This window comes from Telmatherina bonti (genome assembly GCF_933228915.1).
Source record: "Telmatherina bonti genome assembly, chromosome: 11".
NCBI lineage: Eukaryota > Metazoa > Chordata > Actinopteri > Atheriniformes > Telmatherinidae > Telmatherina > Telmatherina bonti.
In genome coordinates, this window is record NC_136629.1 from 10,196,685 (window position 1) to 10,218,267 (window position 21,583).

Consider the following 21,583-nt stretch of genomic DNA (forward strand, 5'->3'; position numbering starts at 1 on the left):
GCAATTATTAATTTATGCCTAGCATGTCTAAATAAATCTAGATAAACTGGAAATGAATAATGCAGCTGAAGGATGCTGAAAATAAGCATAATGTTAGGAAAAAAAAGAAAATTCTTGACCTTAAAATAGGAATGGTGAACCAACGTAACTTTGCTAGAGTAAATTTCCCTTGCAATAAGTCCACTTCAGTTAAATGTGAGCTAACGGCGAGAAGAGAAGTTCTCAGAACAAGTGTATCTTCTTAGCAAGATCATGTTCAGCTTTCCCAGGAGAGAATTGAGTTATGAATCCACTGATAATATAGTCTCACACACACAATTACAATGTAATATTCAAGTTACATGATGTTCACAGCACAGAACATGGTCCACATAATATGTTTGCCACAGGATTCAGAAGAAAACTATTAAGAAAATACACCACATGACCAAATGGTTCAGTCTCAAAAGCTCGTCTGCTGTATGGTGTTGGACACATTGCAGCGTTCCCTTCTAAACCCTTGTCAGCATGCAGCTTGGTCCACAGGGTCCTAAAATTGTCTATCCTGCCTGAGGGGATTCAGAGGAGGGGCTGGGGGAGAGTGAGTTCTTGACCCGGGTCACTGCAGAGTTCTGGGTGTCACACATGTGGTCAGTCAGGAAACTGGAGCAGAAACGGTCCCTACAACCTACAGCATCTTTTCACCTCCCTCCTGTGTCAGCTCTGAGTCCTGGAGCAGAACCTGATATGCAGATGTGGCTGCATGGACCCGGCTGCTGCTGATGGCCTGGGGATCCCAGAACCAGAGGGTCTGGCAGAGCCCTGTTGGTTGTGACTGTGAACAGTGTGGATATGGCTTCTATGGTGGACATGTGAGCTGGATTTTCACCTTTGACCTCTGGAGGTGATGGATCCTCCTTGTCCTCAGACTGTGTTTCAGTTGTGGGATTTTCTGGAAGTAAAAGACTAACGGATGTGGCCGGCAGGCAGCACAAGTCCCACCCCAACTACAGAATCAGATGATGTTTTCTGGAATAAGCTGCACCCTGATTCTGTCAGAAAGACTGTTCGGTTCACTCAGTTCTCTGTGGAAAACCTGGATCTCCTTCCTTGAACTTTTGCCCACTCTCTGATCCTTTACATGTCACTCTTTGTTATTTACACATATGAATCTGATTTATCTACCAGGAAGCTTTGTTGGGCACTTCCTGGCATGAATTTCTGATTGTATGCTGATTGGAGGAGAGCATGGTGGCTGTGGCGCGTCTGGCTCCTGAGCAGATCGAGTGATACGAGCTGAATGATTATACACAAGACCAGGCCAAGAAATGAGGCCCTACAACCAAACATTTACTCACTGTTTCTGCTTAGCTTTATACCACATTTATGAGCATGCATAAAATTTTGCACTCCTGCAGACTTCTGCAACTGAACAATGACACAGACATCTCTGCTCTGCTGCAGGGAAGCTGAACAGTTCATACAGACAAGTTAACTTCTGGCACGCTGTGCCTTATAGGAAAATAAATAGATTTTAAAAAATAAAAAATAAAAAAGGTGATGAATACTAAGTTTTTAATGTTTGAGACAGAATAGATGTCAAAAGAGAAAAAATAAGCCGCTATATGACATTAAATAAGAAGGTAGCTTTGTAATTTCCCGACTTCAGTGAATGCAGCACAAGTACAACAATCCTTGTTTTATTTGCTGACAGCTGGTGTTTTATCCCTAATCTGAATTCATTATTTTGAATTAAAGCAGACATGCTCAGTGGTTAAAATACACATCAGATGATTTTTATTCAAATAGTAGAAGCAACTCTTGCGATGGCTGCCAGTAAACAGACCAGTCTCTTAGTTAACACACTTAATAGGTAAACAAACAAGTCATTTAAGCCCTGTATGTCCTCAAAATAACATGAATATGAGGCAGATTATTTGTAACAGTATTGATACTTCCAAAGTTAAGGTAACTATGCTAAACAGTTAGCCTTGGCCTTTTCTTTGCATTAAAACCATTAAGGAAGAAGTGTTACTGTGAGTATGTGCACGTACATGTGTGTGTCGTGTTGTTGTAGATGAAAACAGTTTTGCCATCAGTATTAGAAGTTTGTTTCTAAATGCAGTCCAGCTGGTAAAGATGGTTTTACATCTTGTTGCTTTATGCTTATGCTTATGTTTACAATATATTTGGAATAGAAAGCCAGTCTTATCATGATCTCAGTTTTGTGTGTGTTGCTCCTGAATGGGTCTGTTGGAGTCTGGGAGAGACAAATCAGAGTAGACCATGAGACTAAACTAGACTACATTACTGATTAAATCAACAGTTCTGAATGAGCTTTATTTAATATATGCAGAGATTCTTCAGTTTGGTTCTGCTTCTGTCATTTAGCAGACATGACATAAACAACACGAGCAGTAAATCAGAAAGGAAATTCCAGCATGGATAAGTGTTGGTCAGACTGCTGGGAGTCCAGTTTGACACATGTTCTGCTATGCAGTGCTGGAGGATTTTTTCTGGTTGTTGATTAAGATGAGACTACCTGATAGGAACTTTGCAATAAGTAATTAAATGAATTTGGTTACTTTGAATGATTACCTACCAGATAACTGAGTGGCCCTAACTGTTGCTTTGTATTGTTCATGTTTTACTCCATGACTGTTTAGCTTAAACTGACTATCTTCTGCACCCCCCAGGCCTGGCCTGCCTGACCGACCTCTAGTTGACCCTGACTTGATTTTCCTTTTGATGCTGTTTGCTCTGACTGTGACACGGTGGAGGTTGCAGCTCTCCCGTCTCAGTTCTCGTTACTTGAGCTTACTCTTTAGCTGAAAACAAGTCCATGTTTTGGCGCTCTCTTATGAATGACTTTCTGGATGCCATTTTCCTGAATGTTTTCCTCCCACAGGTTGCAGACGGGGAAATTTCCTTCTGGCTCTCTTTTCAGGTCTTCCTTGGACCAAAAGTACTTTTTCTGGTTCTGATGTACATGCGCACGCGTAACATGGAAACATGGGCCTTTTTGTGATTCTTTTTGCAGGACCCTCACCCAAGTGGGCATGATTCCTTCCAAGACTGCCTGTTCAGACACAGCTCTGTGTGAAAGTAATGTTTTAACATACTGTCCTAACCTCATAAGAACCCTTTTTCAGGCATTTGCACACAGGTGAAAGCTAGCCTTCATGGATCAGCATCTAGGCAGCTCTATTCACTTCAGCCGGGAGATTTTGTCCTGATAAGAAGCTTTAAACATCAGCGCTGGAACCAACATCGATGGTTTAGGCCATTTCAGGTTTTCCTGACGACCCAGACAGCGGTAAAGGTCGCAGAGTGAGCTGCTTGGCACTACAGCTTGCTTGAACCTCCTGAAGCGCTTCAGTCTGAAATTACAGAAGAATAACGCACCACCCAACAAAGGGCAGAATAATCCCTGTGGTTGCGTGGGTAAGTGAGATTGTCTACTCTCACACCTGAAGACCAGCCTTCGCTCTCAAGCAAGATCAGTGAGAGGTGAAAGAAGCGCTCCACTGCGACTGTGACATGCCAAGTCCCACCAGAACGCCGACAGTGTCTTCACTACACCTCTGTCACCCCCTAAGAGGAATGATTTGTTTCCACTTTTCTTACATTTATCCTTAGACTGAGATTTTGAAGCTGAAGTAAATGGCTCCTCACTATTGTAATTTCTGAAGGATTCTTTTAAAACCTGATAGGCATGAGGCTCCTGATGTTTTGAGAATGTTGTCTTCTGTATGTATTTTTGCGTTCTGATAACAATTTCTCTTCTTATTGTTGGTCCTGTAGGACCAAGAGGAGGGAGAGTGTTGGGGAAAATTGTTATGAGTTTGGTTTGAATTAAGTATTAGACATATATGCATTGATTTGCTGTGATCCTGCTGTGTTTTGTGTCAATGCACAAAGCTTTCTTTAAGTTATATGATCCTTGTCTGGAATGTGCAGACAAAGTCTGAGACAGGAAGAGTTTCCTGCAGGGCATCTGTTTTTGTCAGCTGCTTGGTTGACCAGTTGCTTAAGGTTAAAGGTCAGGAAGAGAATGATTGTTTTCTGTGGTGTGCCCAGCAACTAGGAGGAGTTAAGCATGGTTTATAATCGGGTGTTACTTCAGCATCTGCAGAGAGAGTTCTCTCTCCAAGCTCCAGCGTGTACTTGTATTAGTTTATAATAAAATGTTCATTGTAAGAGGACAATTGACTCTTAGATGTATTACAACTTCTCAAGACCAGAGTATTTTCCACCACACGCTGACAATGAATCTGAGCATATGACAGCTCTTAATGGTTTGATTCGCTCCACCCACTGTAAAGCCAATATTATTGCTATAAGCTCTGCTGAGCACACGGACAGATGATCAGTTACTCTTGCAGAGAACTTAATATTGAATTCAGGAATCACATACGCTACTGCCACTCTCCCTGTGTCTGGTTGCTTTGACCCATCAGTAAAAATTTGAACGTACCCATAGTAGTTATCTACATACCTCATCGCTAACTGACCACTATTTTCTTCATAGTTCTTGATTTTCCCATGTAGGGCTGTGTCAGCCACTGGAACAGGCAGTAACCATGGGGGGTGTGGGGGATAAACAACTGACGGACTAAGGTCAACGTTTGCAACACCAGCTTCCTCCGCTTTTCCCTGTACACAAGCGCCAAAGAAGGCTTTTTTAGCTTTTCCATGCTCCCATGTAGGAGTGAGGACATTCTTAGTTGGATGATCTCCCTTATGCCCTTTCAGGTGGACATAGTATGACAATGACAGTTGAAGGCGCCTCAACTCAAAAGGCATTTCACCCACCTCAACCTGAAGTGCACTTACTGGGGACGTTCTCATTGCTCCTGAACACAGCCTGAGCGCAGTACTCTGGATTACATCTAACTTCTTCAGTTCAGACCTTGCTGCAGACCCATAGGCCTGACACCCATAGTCAACAACAGACCTGATTAATCCATTAATATAATGCCTTTTCACATAAATCATGTTTGCTCCCCAATCTCTGCTGCACAAGCATCTCATTATGTTAATAACTTTTTTACACTTATTCACCACTTTTTCAATATGACTACGCCAGGTGAGCTTAGAATCAAAGTGCATTCCCAGGAATCTAATACAGCTTACCCTGTCCAGATCTTGGCCGTAAAGTTTAAATGTAAGATTTTCCTCAATTTTTTTATATGAGAAAAACACCACCTTGGTTTTTTCCACAGAAAACCTAAACCCCCATTTTCCTGCCCATGCTTCAACAGTGTCTATAGCCTTTTGTAAGCTTTTAACTGTATATTGGATATTTTTCCCCCTTTTCCAAAGAGCACCGTCGTCCGCAGCCACCACATCTTTACATACTTGGGCTTTCCTTATGTCACTCTCAAGCTTGATGACTGGATCCATAGTTGATCTCCCTTTTCTGAATCCACTTTGAAATGGAGATAGTAAATTGCGGGATTCAACATAAAAATTAATTCTTTCTACAATCATTCTTTCCATAACCTTGCCAAGATGCGATGTTAATGCAATTGGTCTGTAATTCGAGGCCACTGTGGCATCTTTCCCTGGTTTCCTAATCGGGATAATCACAGCCAACTTCCAGCTTCTTGGGATTTTCCCCTGATCCCATACTTTATTATAAAGCTCCAAAAGAGTGTTATGGGCACCATTACTAAGATGCTTCAGCATGGCATAGCTAACCCTATCTTTTCCTGGGGCTGTGACCTTTGCCTTGTTTATAGCCTTTTTCAACTCACCCAGAGAGAACTGAATATTCATACTGTCGCCTGTGTTTTCTACGTTATTCAGAAGATACTGATACTGGTTTCTCGTCGCCTCCCTTCCCAACTTTTCCCCCTGAGTTAAGTTATCACTGCTATGAACCTTAGCAAAAGCTCTGACCATAAGCGTTGCTTTATCTTCATCTTTTACTGCTACACTCTCCCCACTCTTTAGAACTGGATAGCTCCAAGATTGCTGCACCCCATTCATTTTCTTAACAACTCTCCATACGTCATTTATCAGGGTTTGCCTCCCAATCGTGTTACAATGATTACGCCAATACTCCTTTTTAACTCTCCTAATAGTTTTCCTCGCTATAGCTTGCTCCCTTTTGTACTCCAAATACTTATGAAAATTCAGATTAATCTTAAAATCCTTAAGAACCTTATTTCTAATATTTATTACTCGTGAACACTCATCTGTCCACCACGGGACCATCTTTCGCTTCTTGCCACCTGATCTTGACTCTCCAATACATGCTTTTGCAGCATCAAAAATCGCAGCACAAACATTATCGCTAAAAGCCTCCACATCATCTATTATTGCAACTCGGCTCATATTTCTATCACTTAAAAATTTAAACATAGTCCAGTCAGCTTTTTTTAAAATTCCATCTTTCAGATAATGTAGGGGCAGTTCTGTAGTCCCTGCCGCCAAGCTTACACATAATAGGATAGTGATCACTGCCAATAGTAGACTCACTATAAACTTCCCATACTATTTTATCCGCAAGAGACTGAGACACCAAAGATAAATCCAGCACTGACTGCACAGACAGGCCCACTCTAGTAGGGGACCCATCATTCATACAGACCAGTTCCTTCCTGTCCATAAGATCCTCTAAAACTAATCCATTGTGATCTGTTCTATTACCACCCCACAAAAAACTGTGCAAATTAAAGTCCCCAAACCACATTATCTCTCTATTATCTTGGCCTTCAATCAACTCTAAAGTCGTAATATCCCGTTTTTTACAAGGATTGTAGAAACTTACTACCACTAGGCTACCCGTTTTACACCAAACTTCAACCACCAGATACTCCAATGGATCACCATCACCCTTACCCAATAGTAAGGGATCCCCTCTTTAATAAAAGTAGCACATCCACCCCCACTACTATCAGCTCTATCACTCCGCTCACATACATACCCATTTAAAACAAAATTCAATTGTGATTTTAGCCAAGTCTCAACAATACATATAATTTCAGGGTGCGTCTCTAGGTCGAATATAAATCTCTTAAGTTCTTGGCCGTTTGCTATCAGGCTTCTAGCATTCCATTGCAGAAAATAAATGTTTAGGCCTTAGTTATCAGGGGCGAGGCTGACATTTGCGAAGATGACTGTGATCGGGAGGCTGCCCTCTCAACTTCATCTCTCTTCTGAAGCTCTTCATAAACACTCTCCCACTTAACATCTTTAATACCCAGGTGCCTTGCTGCGCTTTTGACCACAATAGCGGTCTTTTCGGACCTGTGTTTGGCTTGGGATGTACAATTTATAACTTCAACGATAAAATATAGGAAGTCTCTCTTTTTAACGAACATCGATTCCTCATCAATAACTGAGCTTTTCTCTGCTCTCGGTGCCCAGCTCATTGTGCTGGGCTCAGTTCGTACCCGCTTCGCTGCCTCAGCATAAGACAGCTTCTCCTCTGTTCTGATAAGCTGGATTTCAGCTGCTCTCTTTCTGGCCGCACACTCTCTGTGGCCGACACTATGCGGCCCCCCGCAGTTGACACATTTCTCTTGGACTCCGGCTCCACATTCCCCGTAATCGTGTTCACCCCCACATCTCCCACATGTTTGAGTGCCTTTGCAGTAAGCAGCTATGTGGCCATATTTCTGGCATTTGAAGCAGCGCAATGGTGGCGGAGCATATAGCCTCACACTGTAATTTAGGTATCCAACTGTAACGAATTTAGGAAGCGTTTCCTCTTGGAATTCCACTAGAACAGACAGACTGTCAACTTTAACTCCAGCCCTCCATGCCTTAAGTCTCTTTAGGTTCACCACACGCCCACCCCGAATGCTCTCTTTAAGTTTGCCAAGATCCTCACCTAGGGGGATACCATATATAACCCCCCTGCAAATCTCTCCGGCCCCCCTCCTTTTAATTACAGTCAGCACTTGCTTTTTACAAACGCTCGCCAACCTTAGCGCTTTCTCCTGCTGAGCTGCATTTTTACATACTATCATCAAGTCACCATCTGAATGCACTCTGGCTCTTACTACCTCACCAAGTTTGTCATGCAAAAACTGAGAGAGCACCACCGGCCCTACCACCCTTATGTTGTGGCCTTCCTTGAACTTCACAAGCACTTTCAGCCCTTCTAGGTCTGTTTTCCTACGGATAGCTTGCTGCCTTACATTCACTTCCTCAGAATCACTGCCCCGACTTAACACTCGCTTTCTCTGTATTCTAGAATCCTCTTCACCCCCCTCCTCCATACTATCCTCACTCCACCCCCCCCCCCCCCCGATCCTGCCATAAAGCGATCATTCACAATATATTTTCTTTTGGGGATTACTGCCAGTCTTTACGTTAACTTATCGCACTCCCGACAGCGTTGCTAGTCTCCGGGATCAACCACGCCCGAGATGCAACAGATAGGCTCCACCTGTGCCTAAATACTCACTCAGCACCACTAATCAATCAGCACACCATAACTCCTGTAGCGCAGCGCCAAGTAGTGGTGTGGAGGAAATTACCTCCGGCCACACTGGCATAACTTTTTTTTAGTAGAATACAATTATTTTACTAGTGTGAATTAAATATATTGTTATTTTTCTTGGAACTATTCTCTGTCTCCTGCATATGAACCTGGGGGTCTAGGGTGGGTTGTAACCACCCAGATACCTTTCCCTGGGTGATTACCCCAGGGTGGTGTTGTCTAGTGTTTGTCTGAAAGTCTCTCTTTGCCACTGGCATCTCATTGACCACCGCATCACATAATGCACCCAGTACCTTTCAAAGATTAATGGAAAGAATATTCCAGAGTCTGCAGTCTCTGCTTCTTTATGTGGATGATGTAGTAGTTTCAACTTCAGTAGAACAATTTCTGGTGTGGTGTTGCAGTGGTTGCAAAAAAAGAACTTAAAGGTCAGATTGAGCAAATGTCACTTTTTTCAAAAGCAAATTAGTTACCTGTGCTACATAGTGTTAAAGGATGGAGTTGCCACTGATCCAGATAAGTTTGGTGCAGTAACCAAGTGGAAATGCCCGGAGAATGTGAAAGAACTAAAATCTTTACTGGGCTTTGCTACTTGTTATTGGCAGCTTTTTTTCTCAGATTGCTTTCCCATCTGAGATGGACTGGCAAGCTATCCAGGGTGTACCCTGCCTTTTGCCCAAAGACTGCCAGGATAGGCTCCAGCTTCCCCGTGACCCTTAATCGGACTAAGTGGTTAGGATAATGAATGAATGAATGAATGCTTCCCCATTAAACTCTTTGGTTGCAAAACTAACTGGTAAAGATGGAAGTGTCAAAAACTCTGTCAAATTCTCCTCGACGGAGACCTGTCAAACAGCATTTCTGATGAAACAAAAACTCAGCACAGCGAGTTTCTCCCCCAGGGCATTACTAAAATTTCAAAGTAAAAAAACTCTCTAAAACCGTTTCCGTTGCCATGAAAACCAAACGAAGACTGCTGGAAAACTCAAACGTATAGGTGATAAAAAAAACGGTGCCACTCATATGTCTGATGAGTATTCAACACTAACGCTGTAGAAAGCTCAGAAAACTAGAAATAGCATAATAAAGCCGCTTTAAGAATATTTCATTAGGGAATTTACCAGAAGCTTTCATGCTCTTATGATTTTGGTTCACATTCTGCCTCGACAAAGCATCTGCATTGGGTATTTGCTCTTCCTGGCTTGTATTTGATATCAAGGTAAAAACTACCCAATTCTGAGGCCCACCTTTGTTCAACCGCTCCCAACTTGGCTGTTTGGAGATGGCTTAGAAGATTTTTCAGTGTAGACTGTACGTTGTTGACCCACCAAATATTCTTTGAATTTTTCTGCCTCAGCGCAGTTGAGGGCTGGAAATTCCAATTTCATGGAACCATAATTTTGGGGTGGGCAGTGGCTTCTTGTCAACCTATTTATAAATTTCAGTCAGGTGTGTTGGAGCATGGAGACAACAAAAACCTGTAGGATACCGGCCCTCGAGGAGTGGAGTTTGACACCTATGCTTTAAGGCATCCACAATGCTGACCAATTCTGCTTCGGAGCAGTTTATGGTGGAGTTTATGGAAGTATTCAGCATAAAAGTTGGACAAGTCTCTTCAGAAACCTTCCTGGCCACATAAGAAAATCCAAGCTGTGTCCACATTCGTCACAAAATGACTCCAAAAGTTAATATTAAGCTCCAAAAAAAGGACAATCATCTTTGCTGGTTAAACTGCTTTCTGGAACATTTGCACTGTCTTGTTCCCACCGCCAAGTGCACAGTATCACTTCTGGATGAAATCTTTGTTAAAGTGTTTCTGTAAACTTATAAAAGTGGTTTGACAAATTTGTGAAAGTGTTTTGCAGGATGGAATATGATTTTGTACTTCCCAACCACTGTACCTAAAGGCCCACAGTATTTCTCCTTTGTTGGCATGCCAAGGACCGAGATTCTCCCCCTACCAGAGGTATTTTACATCATGAAATGTTTTATGAGACAGCTATGAAATAAGACAAAAAAAAAACAAACTTTATTGTTCCGACAGTAGGGAACGTAATTTGCTAAAGCAGGTCACACAGGGTAGATTGTGTCTTTTCACTGACTCAGTTATTTGACTTGACCTCTTTTAGCATTAATGGCTTCATTTTGTATCCAGAGTTTCCATTTTAGTCTGATTTAGCAATTTTGAGGGTTTTTTTTGTTTTTTTTTTACAAATTTTTTTTTTTTTAAACTTTTTTATTACAAGATCCTTATTGTGTTTTACATTTGAAAATACATTTATGTTTAAACAAACAGCTGAACGAAACCACCTCATACAAATCCAACAAACATTTTAAATGTACTCATTCATTTTCTTTTTTGTCTGTAACACTTGAAATTTAAATCTGGCTTCCAGCTTTTGCTGTGTACCTGCCATATGCTATACTTTCTTTCTTCAAGCAGGCCTTTCTTTCTTTTTACATACTGGTATGATCCTAATCTTTCTTCATATTGACTGTGTTGTGTGCCCATCAAAATAAAGATTCAGCTTTCTTGGACTGGGATCGGTTCTTCTCGTTCACTACACAAAATTGATTCTTAGAGCCAGCTCCTTCATGAATGACAAATTACTAACAACAGCACAATATGCAGCAAACAGCAGGAAGAGTAATTTCCAATCATGGCTGGCTTTCCAATTAGTATGGATCCTATTCGGTGTGCAAATAGGAACAAGTCAACTGGTTATCTCATCTATACACTGTACTTCGAGAAGATTTAAGATGCTATTGATACAACACAACATCTGCCAGTGGATAAAGGGTCTTTTTTTTAACCAATAAGCAACCGTTCTGCTGTTAGGATGGGCCTGATCCCGACCACAGAAGCCGCACCCACAGGGTTGAATGCTGAACCACATCCTTCTTTCAAGTTTTTACTTTCAGTGCACAGAATACATCTCAGAGAGCAGGTAGAGCAGCTATTTTGATTATGTCCCAGTAAACACAAGAGTCGTTTTAAATTAGGCCAATTTAACAACAACAAAAAGAGTCAAAATTGCTCATCTTTTTCCGGAAGAGTATTTGGGCCACTGAATTAAAAAAAAAAAAAAAAAAGAAAAGAATTCTGAGATTAAAGTCAGAAATCTGAGATTAAATTCTGACAATTCTGAACTGAGGTTTACACACTATACACAGCTCAATGGAAACACCTGTAAATCGCAATTGTTTTTTGTCAAAATTGACAAATGTTTCATTTTGCGAAAGAATGAAATGGAAATACAGCTACTGAAAACTCAGGTGTTAAACTTGTAGTCTTAACTTGTAGTTAAACTAAGATTAAAGTCAGAATTCTGACTTTTTTTCACAGAATTATTATTATTGTTATTATTTTATTCAGTGGCCCTAATCCTCCTCCGTATCTTTTAATTAATTTTGTGCAGCTGTCCCAGAGGACGTCCAGCAGATGGCGGTAAAGACCAACTGTGTCTGCTTGCCGACTTCCTTTAAACCAACGCAGAAGAAGAAGGCGCAGGAAGACGTCACGTTAAACGTGTCCCAGCTGATGTGATAACTCTTCTTTAGAGCTTGATTTTCGAATATAAATAATGGAGAATGACATTCTTATCTCTCTTGAGGACTTAGGGTAAGTTAAAGCAGCCATTACGCCTCCTGTTGTTTTATATTTTTGTTCAGAAGCAACTGCGCGTTGCAGCAAACATTTCCGCGGCTGCTGTTTGAGAGGCCGTAGCTGTGTGCGCCGGAATAACCCGATGTGCTGCTCATGTGTCCGCAGAAGTACCGCTGAGATGAGTTCTGGGGTAGCTGCAGCGCCTGGCAGTCAACCGGTCTGGTTTCCACTTCCTAGACCAGGGGTAGGCAGCCACAGTCCTGTAAATGTTAGGAGTTTCCCTGCTGCAACACAGCTGATTCAGTTCAATGGCTGATTAGCAGACTGGTGCAGAGTTTGTTGTCAAGCTCTGCACAAGTCTGCTGATTAGGTCTGATGTGTGTTACAGCAGAGAAACTCCTAACATTTGCAGGACTGTGGCACTCGAGGGCTGGAGTTGCCTACCAGGGCCGGATTAAAAGTCCACAGGCCCCTGGGCCCAGATCGTTCCAGGGGGCCCCTTCCCCACCGCAACATTGTGAATGATACACTGTGAAACGAAATTTCTAACATCTCTCAGCCAGTGGTACCAGTAGCAATACACTAGACACTGTGGTGTAACTATCTTGCTTTTTATTTACGTTCTGTTTTATGTCCAAACGGCTCGTGTTTTCCCTACGTGGGCCCCACATAGGCCCAAAGTGGGCATGGGCCCCACATAGGCCCAAAGTGGGCCCCTGGGCCTGTGCCCATAATGCCCATTGGATAATCCGGCCTTGTTGCCTAACCCTGTCCTAGACAGTTGAACCAGGATAACAGCTGGTCATTGCAATTTGCTGATTTGCGTGGGTTCGTGTGGGAGCCAGCAGATGTGTGGAGTCTGGTTAAATCCCAGTCTAACTGGTGAATGCCACTGTCTGGTGACATTGATCAGGAAACCACAAGGCGACAGTGGCAGATGGAATTAATACAAAGTTTTGTACACCTTTAGCATGCGGCTTATGTGTGTGTTTTTTCTTTAAGGTACCAGGGTCCCGTGTTGGAGGAAGGAGCTCTGGACTCCGCTGTGGCAGGTGGAGCAAGTTCACCTGAGTTTACCAAGCTCAGTGCCTGGATCGTCTCAGAGCTTCGACTGTACTGCAAACTTGAAGAAAATGTCCACGCCACTAACAGTAAGAGCTGTTAGATGTTGGACGTAGCTGCAGCGTTAAGGAAATATTGTAAACGATGTTGGCAGCTGAAGGTTCGTGATGGAGGCCAGCTTTACGTTTGTTAGAGTAACCTTTTCTTTTTTTTGTCCATTTCAGGTCCGAGTGAGGCTGAAAGTTTTCAGCTGGAGATGTGTGGCCTGTTGTCTGAGCTTTCTTGTCCCTACTCCGTCCTGACCAGTGGAGACATCACCCAGAGATTCCTCCGCAGAGATGACTGTCTGCTGCTCCTCTGTACGTTAGCAGGAGGTGCCACATCTTTACTGAAAACCGGAGAAAGGCATCAGTGCCACACCTACAGATGACAAATACCTGTCACACATAAATGTAACATTTACACACCTTATTTGGATAAGAGACTATGTTTAATCTGAGGTTTACTTATGAAAAACCACACCCTCTGTCAATTGTATAGTTATAAGTACCATAACTTCATGAATAAAATACTATAATAGGTCAGTAATAGGTCTTTACATGGAGTTAAAACGGCCTCAGACATGTTAAATGTAAAACACACATCAGATTACATCATGCAATTAGTTATTTAAGCCAAAATGCTGAATCATGAGTCCATCCTTGTTGTTTCGTAGGAGTTAAGAGGCTGTTAGGTGGAGCTAATCAGTGCTCTGATACAGTAATGTGAGAAATGTGGACAGTTAGATGTTAAGTCATGGAGTATCCTCGAATATAAAATAAACATAAAACAGCATGATGTATCAGGTTAGCAGCAGTAAGATGTCGTCTTGTTGCTACACCGTTACATGGAGACACTCGTGTGCTCAGCTGGTGACAAAAACACATTTATGTTTTACAAAACTATTGAAATATTCAAACCTAAATGTATTTGTACAGCACCTTTCATAAATGAAGCAGCATGAAGTGCTTTACATACATCAAAGCAACAAGGAAAACAAATACATGCAGTCATTCACACACACACACACACACACACACACACACACATACATACTGAACACACCCCGAACCCCGTGTTGCATGGCAAAACTCTAAAATAAGCTTCTGTCTCTTTAGTAAAAATAGGAGTAAAACCCTGAACATGTGTGCATCCAGCTACACAGAAACTAACTCCGGAAAGCATGCTAATGTATGTTTTTATCAAAGTTGCTAATTCTGTTGTTCTCACTGTGATGATGTCGATATTCACTTACTGGACATTTGTTATGGCTCTTTTCACAGACATGAATACATATAGCGACCAGGCTGCTCCATTATGGCAGAAATAATAATCACGATTATTTTGACTGAAATTGAGATCTTGATTATTTAACACGATTATCCTTTTATCTTTAACAACTTTTTTTTTTTTTTTTTTTTTTTTTTTTAACATTAAACCGTGACTTTTTTAAAAATGTCCTTAGGATTCCACATATTTTAGAAAACAAACAAACATGAAGCTTTTTCTTGACGAAGTGCAAATACTGATGTAAACTGACTAGATAAATATAAGTAAGGATTAACGCTGCGCATTGTGGTGTTCTCGACTCGCGTCGGGCATTATACACACGGTTACAAGTTGTTTAATCCGCTTTTACCACGGTCCCACACAGTTAATATTTTATAACAAATTTGTATTTATTTTCTACAACATTTGCTGAAGTATAGGAACTATTTTACGTCGGCCTGGATGTAGTTTTATGCCAAACAACCGCTGTCAGGCTGCAGCGCGTTTCTCTCATCCACCTGTTAAAGATCTGAACCAGTTGATTAACGCGTTGCTATGGTAACGCCCCGTAACGGAGCGATATTACAGTGTTTAACTCACCGAACTACGTGTGCGTTTATATGAAAATAATGCAGCCAGTTCTCACTGACTATGGTAACCACAGACGTGATGTTTCCTGTGATCAGGTGCAGACAGAACCAAACAGAGGTCACTCTGCAGATGAATTCACTTTATCCGTTTCAATAGAAAACACAAGTTGTTTCCTTATAGACCAGACACATGTATCTTTTCACATTGTCACATCATCACCTCGATAAAAGCAGCCAGTTTGCTGCTCTCCAGCATTCATGTGTTAACATAATCCCAGTAATAAAGACATCAGCGATAATCTTAGAGAAGCAACTGGCCATCAGTCTGGGGAGGGATAGCAGGTCATTTCCAACCTGTTTGGTGTTCTACAGAGAGGAAGATGACAGGCTTTCCTATTCATCCATCCATACATGAATATACACTAGGTCTGGGCGATTACTCAGAGTTTAATCTCAACTACGATCTGGGTTTCTAACGATCATAATAATAAAAGAGTGTGATTATTTTTCTCTCTGCAGTTTCCTCTCCTGCGGTCTTCAGCTGCTAATCGAGCGTCTCTGGCGTTGCAGCGCTGTGCTGTAAACTCCTCCCACAGCCGCTTTGCTTTCATTCAGACACTGTTGCCAACTTGGCAACTTTCTCGCTAAATCTGGAGACTTTTTTTTGTTAAAAGCAACAAATCTAGCAGCTTTTACTGGAGTTATTGGAGACTTTCCTGGTGTTTTGGCGACTGACTTGAAGACACATATTGTTCTGCAGTTACTGTAAGGAAGGAGCAGCGGGAGCCTCTCCCGTCCTAAAGCACTCCCAGGCGGCCAGTCTCAGTCGGCTCCGGCTGCAGGTCAATGTAGAATAACTGCAGTAGGTTGTGGAAGTTCACCTAAACATAGTTTATATTTATCCATTCAGTTCACATCAGTATTTGCACTTTGTTGACAAAGCTTCGTGTTTGTTTGTTCTCTAAATTCTGTGGAATCATAAAGAAATTGTTTAATGTTAACTATATTCATGTTGTTTGAGAGAATGTGTTAAAGAATTGTGTTAAAGAAACAAGATCTCAATTTCATTTAAATTCATCATGATTATCATTTCTTACCATAATTGATCAGCCTTAATACATACATCCATATCCAGTTGGCTGCTGCAACACAACCGCTGTGTCACTTTTTCAGTTTCAGGAAGCATTTGACTCTTGAAGAAGTAGTTCTGTTCAAAGACTAAAACACCCTTTGACTTTATTGCTCAGATAAATGGATTTAATCAAACTCTTAAAGGTGACTGATGGAAGGCTTGGGCCATCATCGGCTTTACTCGTTCCACCGACCCTGGATGACATGACTTGTACAGACCATCGCCTTGCTGAGGATCTGGTCAGGGCTCTGGGTGGAACATCCTCTGTGATGAAGATTGAATGAAAACGTTTTGTTCTGCAGCCTTTTTAGTGTCTGAGTTGGAGGCGTCGAGGATGATCGTGGTGAACCAGCCTCAGAAGAAAGCTCAGGAGTCCGGCAGCCCCGTCTTCCAGGAGCTGAAGGGGATCTGCATGACGCTGGGCATGTCCAAACCTCCACCAAGCATCACGATGTTCCAGTTTTTCTCTGGAATTGAGAAGAAGGTCAGTTTGCTTTAAGCTTTTTTTTCTCTTAATATAATATAAAGAGGGAAAAAAAAGCAAAATAAAATGAAAATTCAGAAACAATTGTCAGATTTAAAGTAAAGTTGTTTGAAATAATTAGCTGTTTGGAAACAGGTGTTTTTCTTCACAATAACTGCCCTCCAACAAGGGTGTTTTTGATTTATATAATGTATAAAACTTGGAATATGACTAGAAATGTGTGTGCACGGATGCTGGTTGTACTTATTTCAGCATTTTGTGTTAAAGCTGCTGATATGTCGACAATATTACCTGGAAAATCTACACCATAAAATTCCCAAAGAAGTCCCAGGAGTCTGTGTGTAAAATGTACAAAAAATCACATTTTAATGATTCCAAATCTCATCGGGCCTCATTTTATTCCCAATAAGAGATAAACAACATATCAGATGCTGAAAGTAAGAGAGTTAGCCAGTTCCTGGAAAAAAAATCTAAGAAATTTAATGAAAAAACTAAAACGGGAAGACTGGAAACACTAAAAACAGAACATTGCAATAAATGACACAGAAGACAAACAAGACATGATTATAATCATATAGTTGATGCATTGAATCATGATGATGAATAAAGAAAAATCATTTATCACTGAAAATATTTTTTTTAAATTATTTTTTAATATGATTTTCTTTTTTTATTTTTTGTTTTGTTTTGCATGAATTTGATACATTGCTACAATATAATGTAGGATGCCTCTGTCAGACTAATCATAATGTCAATCTCATTTGTTGTTACTGTGAACTGACAGATGATGTAAAAAGCTTTCCTGCTGAAAACCATTTCTGAAAAAGTATTTGAAAGAAAAAAAAATAGTAATAAAAATGTTAAATCATTGATTTTAAAATGGCCATTTTTCAAGGTAATGCAGTCCAGTGTAAAACATGACTGATGCACAGACAGTAAGGGCGTACCGCCTTCTGCAGGAGTCCACGTTTCAACACACCGCCGGCCTCTGGCAGCGGCTCCTCATCATCTGCAGGGTTTCCCTTCCTTCTTTCCAAAACATTGTTTTACTGTCAGTTTCACATCTAAGTTGTTAATGTCCTATTGAGAATAAAACATGAGATTTATGAGTAATTAATCCTGTTTTTATTTACATTTTACACAGCTTTCATTTTTTTGGGGGGAGTTGAGATCGTAAGTTGGAGGTGATGTTCAGATTAATCACATCTGCATTTCTCTCTCTAACCTCCCGACGTCTAAGCTGAAGGAAGCCATAAGTCGAGTCCCACAGAACCACGTCGGAGAGCCTTTGCTGAAGAAGCCTCTTGGACCCGTGCACTTGGTAAAACTGACCCAGAAAGTCCTTCCTGTCTAGGAACCCTGAAAAACTCGGTTCCCGCTCACTTTTCCCTTTTTTCCCAGGAAAAAATCGAGGCTATAAATCAAGCACTGGTAAACGAGTATGACGTGAGGAGGAAGATGTTGTTGAAACGCCTGGATGTGACGGTCCAATCCTTCGGTTGGTCCGACAGAGCAAAGGTAAATGGAAACTTGGACTCCTTCTTTAAATGATTGTTTTTCTGTTTGAAAAACCAGCCCAACGAACAACCAGCTGTCGCTCCATTCATGCTTTTCTAAACTGTTAAACAGACGCATGACGAGAAGTTGGGGAAGGTCTACCGGCCGCTGCGCTCAGCCCTCGGCGCCAGAAGTAAAATCTCCGTCGCTCATCTTCTCGCTGCACGACAAGACTTCTCCAAGATCCTCCGCACAAGCAGCGGGAAGATCAGAGAGAAGACGGCTTGTGCCATTAATAAGGTGGGCGCCCATCTGACCGTCCATCCAACTTCACGGTTCCAGTTTCTCTTCCATGTTCTTATAAAAGGTTTTCCTCCTTTCTGAACGCTGTAGCAGCTAAAACCGTGGAAGTTACATTTTATTTGGACCCTGAAGCATGTAAACCTGCTGCTTTCTGTAAATCTCCAGCCCTGACCCTGATCCAGGCTCCGTCTCCTCCCAACATGTTCCTCTCTGAGCCGTCTCATTTTCCATCTGCAGGTTCTGATGGGTCGCGTCCCGGACAGGGGGGGCAGACCCTGCGAAATCGAGCCTCCACCTCCAGAGATGCCCTCCTGGCAGAAGCGTCAGGATGCTCCCCAAGGTGGAGGACACTACGGTGGGGGGCACGGCGGCAGGGGGGGCTACGATCACTACTCCCAAGGTGGCCGTGGAGGCCACGAAAGAGGAGGGGGAGGAGGACACGAGGACAGGGGAGGTAGAGGAGCCGGAGGCAGGGGGGGGAAGGGACAGGGAAGCTGGGGAGATGGAAGAGGAAGTTACAACCATGGTCATTATCAAGATGCAGGAGGTCATCATGGGGGAGGAGGGAGAGGAGGAGGAGGAGGAAACCACCGTGGAGGTTACCAAGATCCTGGTTACCATGGAGGAGGCAACAGTTACCATGATAATCATCACCAAGATGGAGGCTGGCATCAGGAGAGAGGCGGGGGCCGTGGAGGTCGAGGGGGTAGAGGAAGAGGCAGAGGAGGACAAGGAGGTGGTTGGGGAGGCAGAGGAGGTCAGAATTTTAATCAAGGAGGACAGTTTGAACAGTTCTTCCAACATGGAGGACAGCAGTTTACTCAGTCCGGTTTCAGCCAAGGTAGACACTACACCAGCTGAAGACCCGGGGGTCCAGGCCCCGCCCCTCCCATTCATGGACCGATGCCTTGTCACATGACCTGTTCTCAGCACCGTTACCTGAGTATTAAATCAGGTAAACACGTTTCACTTAGAGCTCATGTAGACTGGGGAAGGCTTTCAGATCTGAATTGGTCTTTGTTTTTGACCTCCTCCCTGCGTGCTCCAGCCAGCGGCTCTGCTGGGAATGGTGGGTCGCTTTACTGGATATTTTGACCTGATATCGATCATTTATCAGCCTTATTGACCGTTCCTAAAGCAAGCACAGTTTATCCCATTTTACTGTTGCTGCGCCCAGCGTGCACGCTGCACATCGTAGCTTTCTGACGTTTACGGTTACTCAGTTTGGCAATTACTTGAAGGCGGTTTAATTTTTTTTGTTTCGTGTTGTTTCGTTCATGGAAAAATAAGTACAGATGTGGATGTTGGAAGATTTGCATGGATGTGTGGATGAGCAATAAAAATTTAAATGACATGACGTTTTTAGTGGGTTTTTTTAAGGGACTCTATGATCCTATGTCTAGTTTTCTGAGCTTTCTACAGTCTTATGTTGAATACTTTAGAGACATATGAGTGGTGCAGTTTTGTATCACCTAACGCATGTTTGAGTTTTCTAGCGCTCTATGTTCGGTTTTCATGGCAACGAAAAAGATTGGTTCGAGTTTTTTCTACTTCAAAATTTTAGTATGACCCTGGGAGAAAAACTCTTGAGGTTGTACCAAGCGGCAACCTCCGGCGGTGAATCCTATGCAGAAGTGTATAAAACTGCAGTTCCCCCTTATCCACTAGGGGCTCCTAAACAGAGCGAATCCCCATAGACTCCCATGTTAAAAAGACCAACTTCACAGCAGAAGTAAACATGTTTACAGCCTGGTTCAAAAATCCATTTTCAGTTTATAGGTCAGGTTTACCTTCATGACAACTGTGGGGGGAGTGAATTTTTTCTAATTTGCCCGTTTTAAAGTCATTTAATCTCGAAGTTCGGCAAATTTAGGGGCGTGTCCTTTTGATTGACAGGTACCAATCTCTGGCTTCAAGTAAGAAGAACGTAGAACAACCGCGGTTTTTAGCCGGTTAACAACGTGACTTAGCTTTAGCCCGCTTACCTCTGTTAGCTGGTTAGCTCCCGTTATCCCCAGGTTTGCTTTTAGCTACAGAAAGCTTGGAGTTCGGTCGATGTCAATCATCCACCATGACGCTCACGGCTGCCCTATCAGCGCCACCTCTTTGCACATATTAGTATTTTCCAGGCGAGACGACGCGCATGACGCTGCCAACATGGCGACGGTACGAACCGCCCACCAAGCTTCAATTCAGCTTTTCAGAAATCTATGGGTTACCCATAGATTTCTGAAAAGCTGAATTGAAGTATATAAAGAGATGGACGGAGTTACGTCACGGAGGCTCCGTCCATCTCTTTATATACGGTCTATGGGTCGTACACGTTCACGAGAATAAAGCCACGCCCACTTTCACTGCCCTCCTAGCAGTTGACCAATCAGACGCAGCCTGCAGGCAGGGGGCGGAGCTTTCTCTGTTGCCTTGTTTCTGGCAGAAGCTAATCTGAGAGGATCAATACAACATGAATGAAGGGGTTTGTGGGGAAAAAAAAAAAAAAAAGCTTGATCATTTCTTACCCTTCTGGACTTGCATATTAAAATAATTTAGACTGAAATGTACATAAAGAGCCACTTTAAGTTTAGAACTTTGAAATGTAGATCAGATTTCTACAGATGGCTCAATTTTGGACAAAAACTAATTCATGGCATAAAATCAAACCTGATGTCACAAATAGAGCAGCATTGTTTACAATGACCACATCTGAACAGGTTTAACACATTTATTGCAAATCGTTAGTATCAGATTATAAATGCATGACTTGAAGACATGGACTCATTGCTTTCACTGGGGGAAGGAAAAGTTCAGTTTCTTTGCGTGTCTGCAGCTGGTATGCTCTTGTGAAGCTCTGCCTGTTGAGTCCACCTCAGTCCAAATCAGGGCTTGGGCTTTGACACAATGGGAGATCCTCTTGTCTCTGTATTATGAAAATGGTTTTCTTAGTTGATCAGCTTTGGACAGCTGTGGACTCTGATGTGGTGCAGAAACAATCACCTCAACATCAATAAAACAAGTGATTGTTGATATTGGGGACGACAGGGGTAAACACTGAGTTTACATCAGGGGAGAACAGGAGGAGGAATGTGAGCTGGACAATATGCTAAACTGGAAATGCAATACAGAAGCTTCGAGAAGAGAACATGGCAAACTACTACTGAAGTAATCT

At 42.3% G+C, this 21,583-nt stretch overlaps 1 protein-coding gene across 1 annotated transcript; it reads left to right on the forward strand.

Moving 5' to 3' along the window:
• The first annotated feature begins 11,940 nt into the window (after positions 1-11,940).
• fam98a (family with sequence similarity 98 member A) lies at positions 11,941-19,770 on the forward strand. The gene is made up of 8 exons (XM_079248664.1): positions 11,941-12,059; positions 13,047-13,195; positions 13,331-13,465; positions 16,439-16,620; positions 17,861-17,941; positions 18,022-18,138; positions 18,250-18,417; positions 18,658-19,770. The coding sequence occupies exons 1-8, from the start codon at positions 12,022-12,024 to the stop codon at positions 19,279-19,281; spliced, it is 1,494 nt and encodes a 497-aa protein (XP_079104790.1). The 5' UTR covers positions 11,941-12,021; the 3' UTR covers positions 19,282-19,770.
• The last annotated feature ends 1,813 nt before the right edge of the window (positions 19,771-21,583 follow it).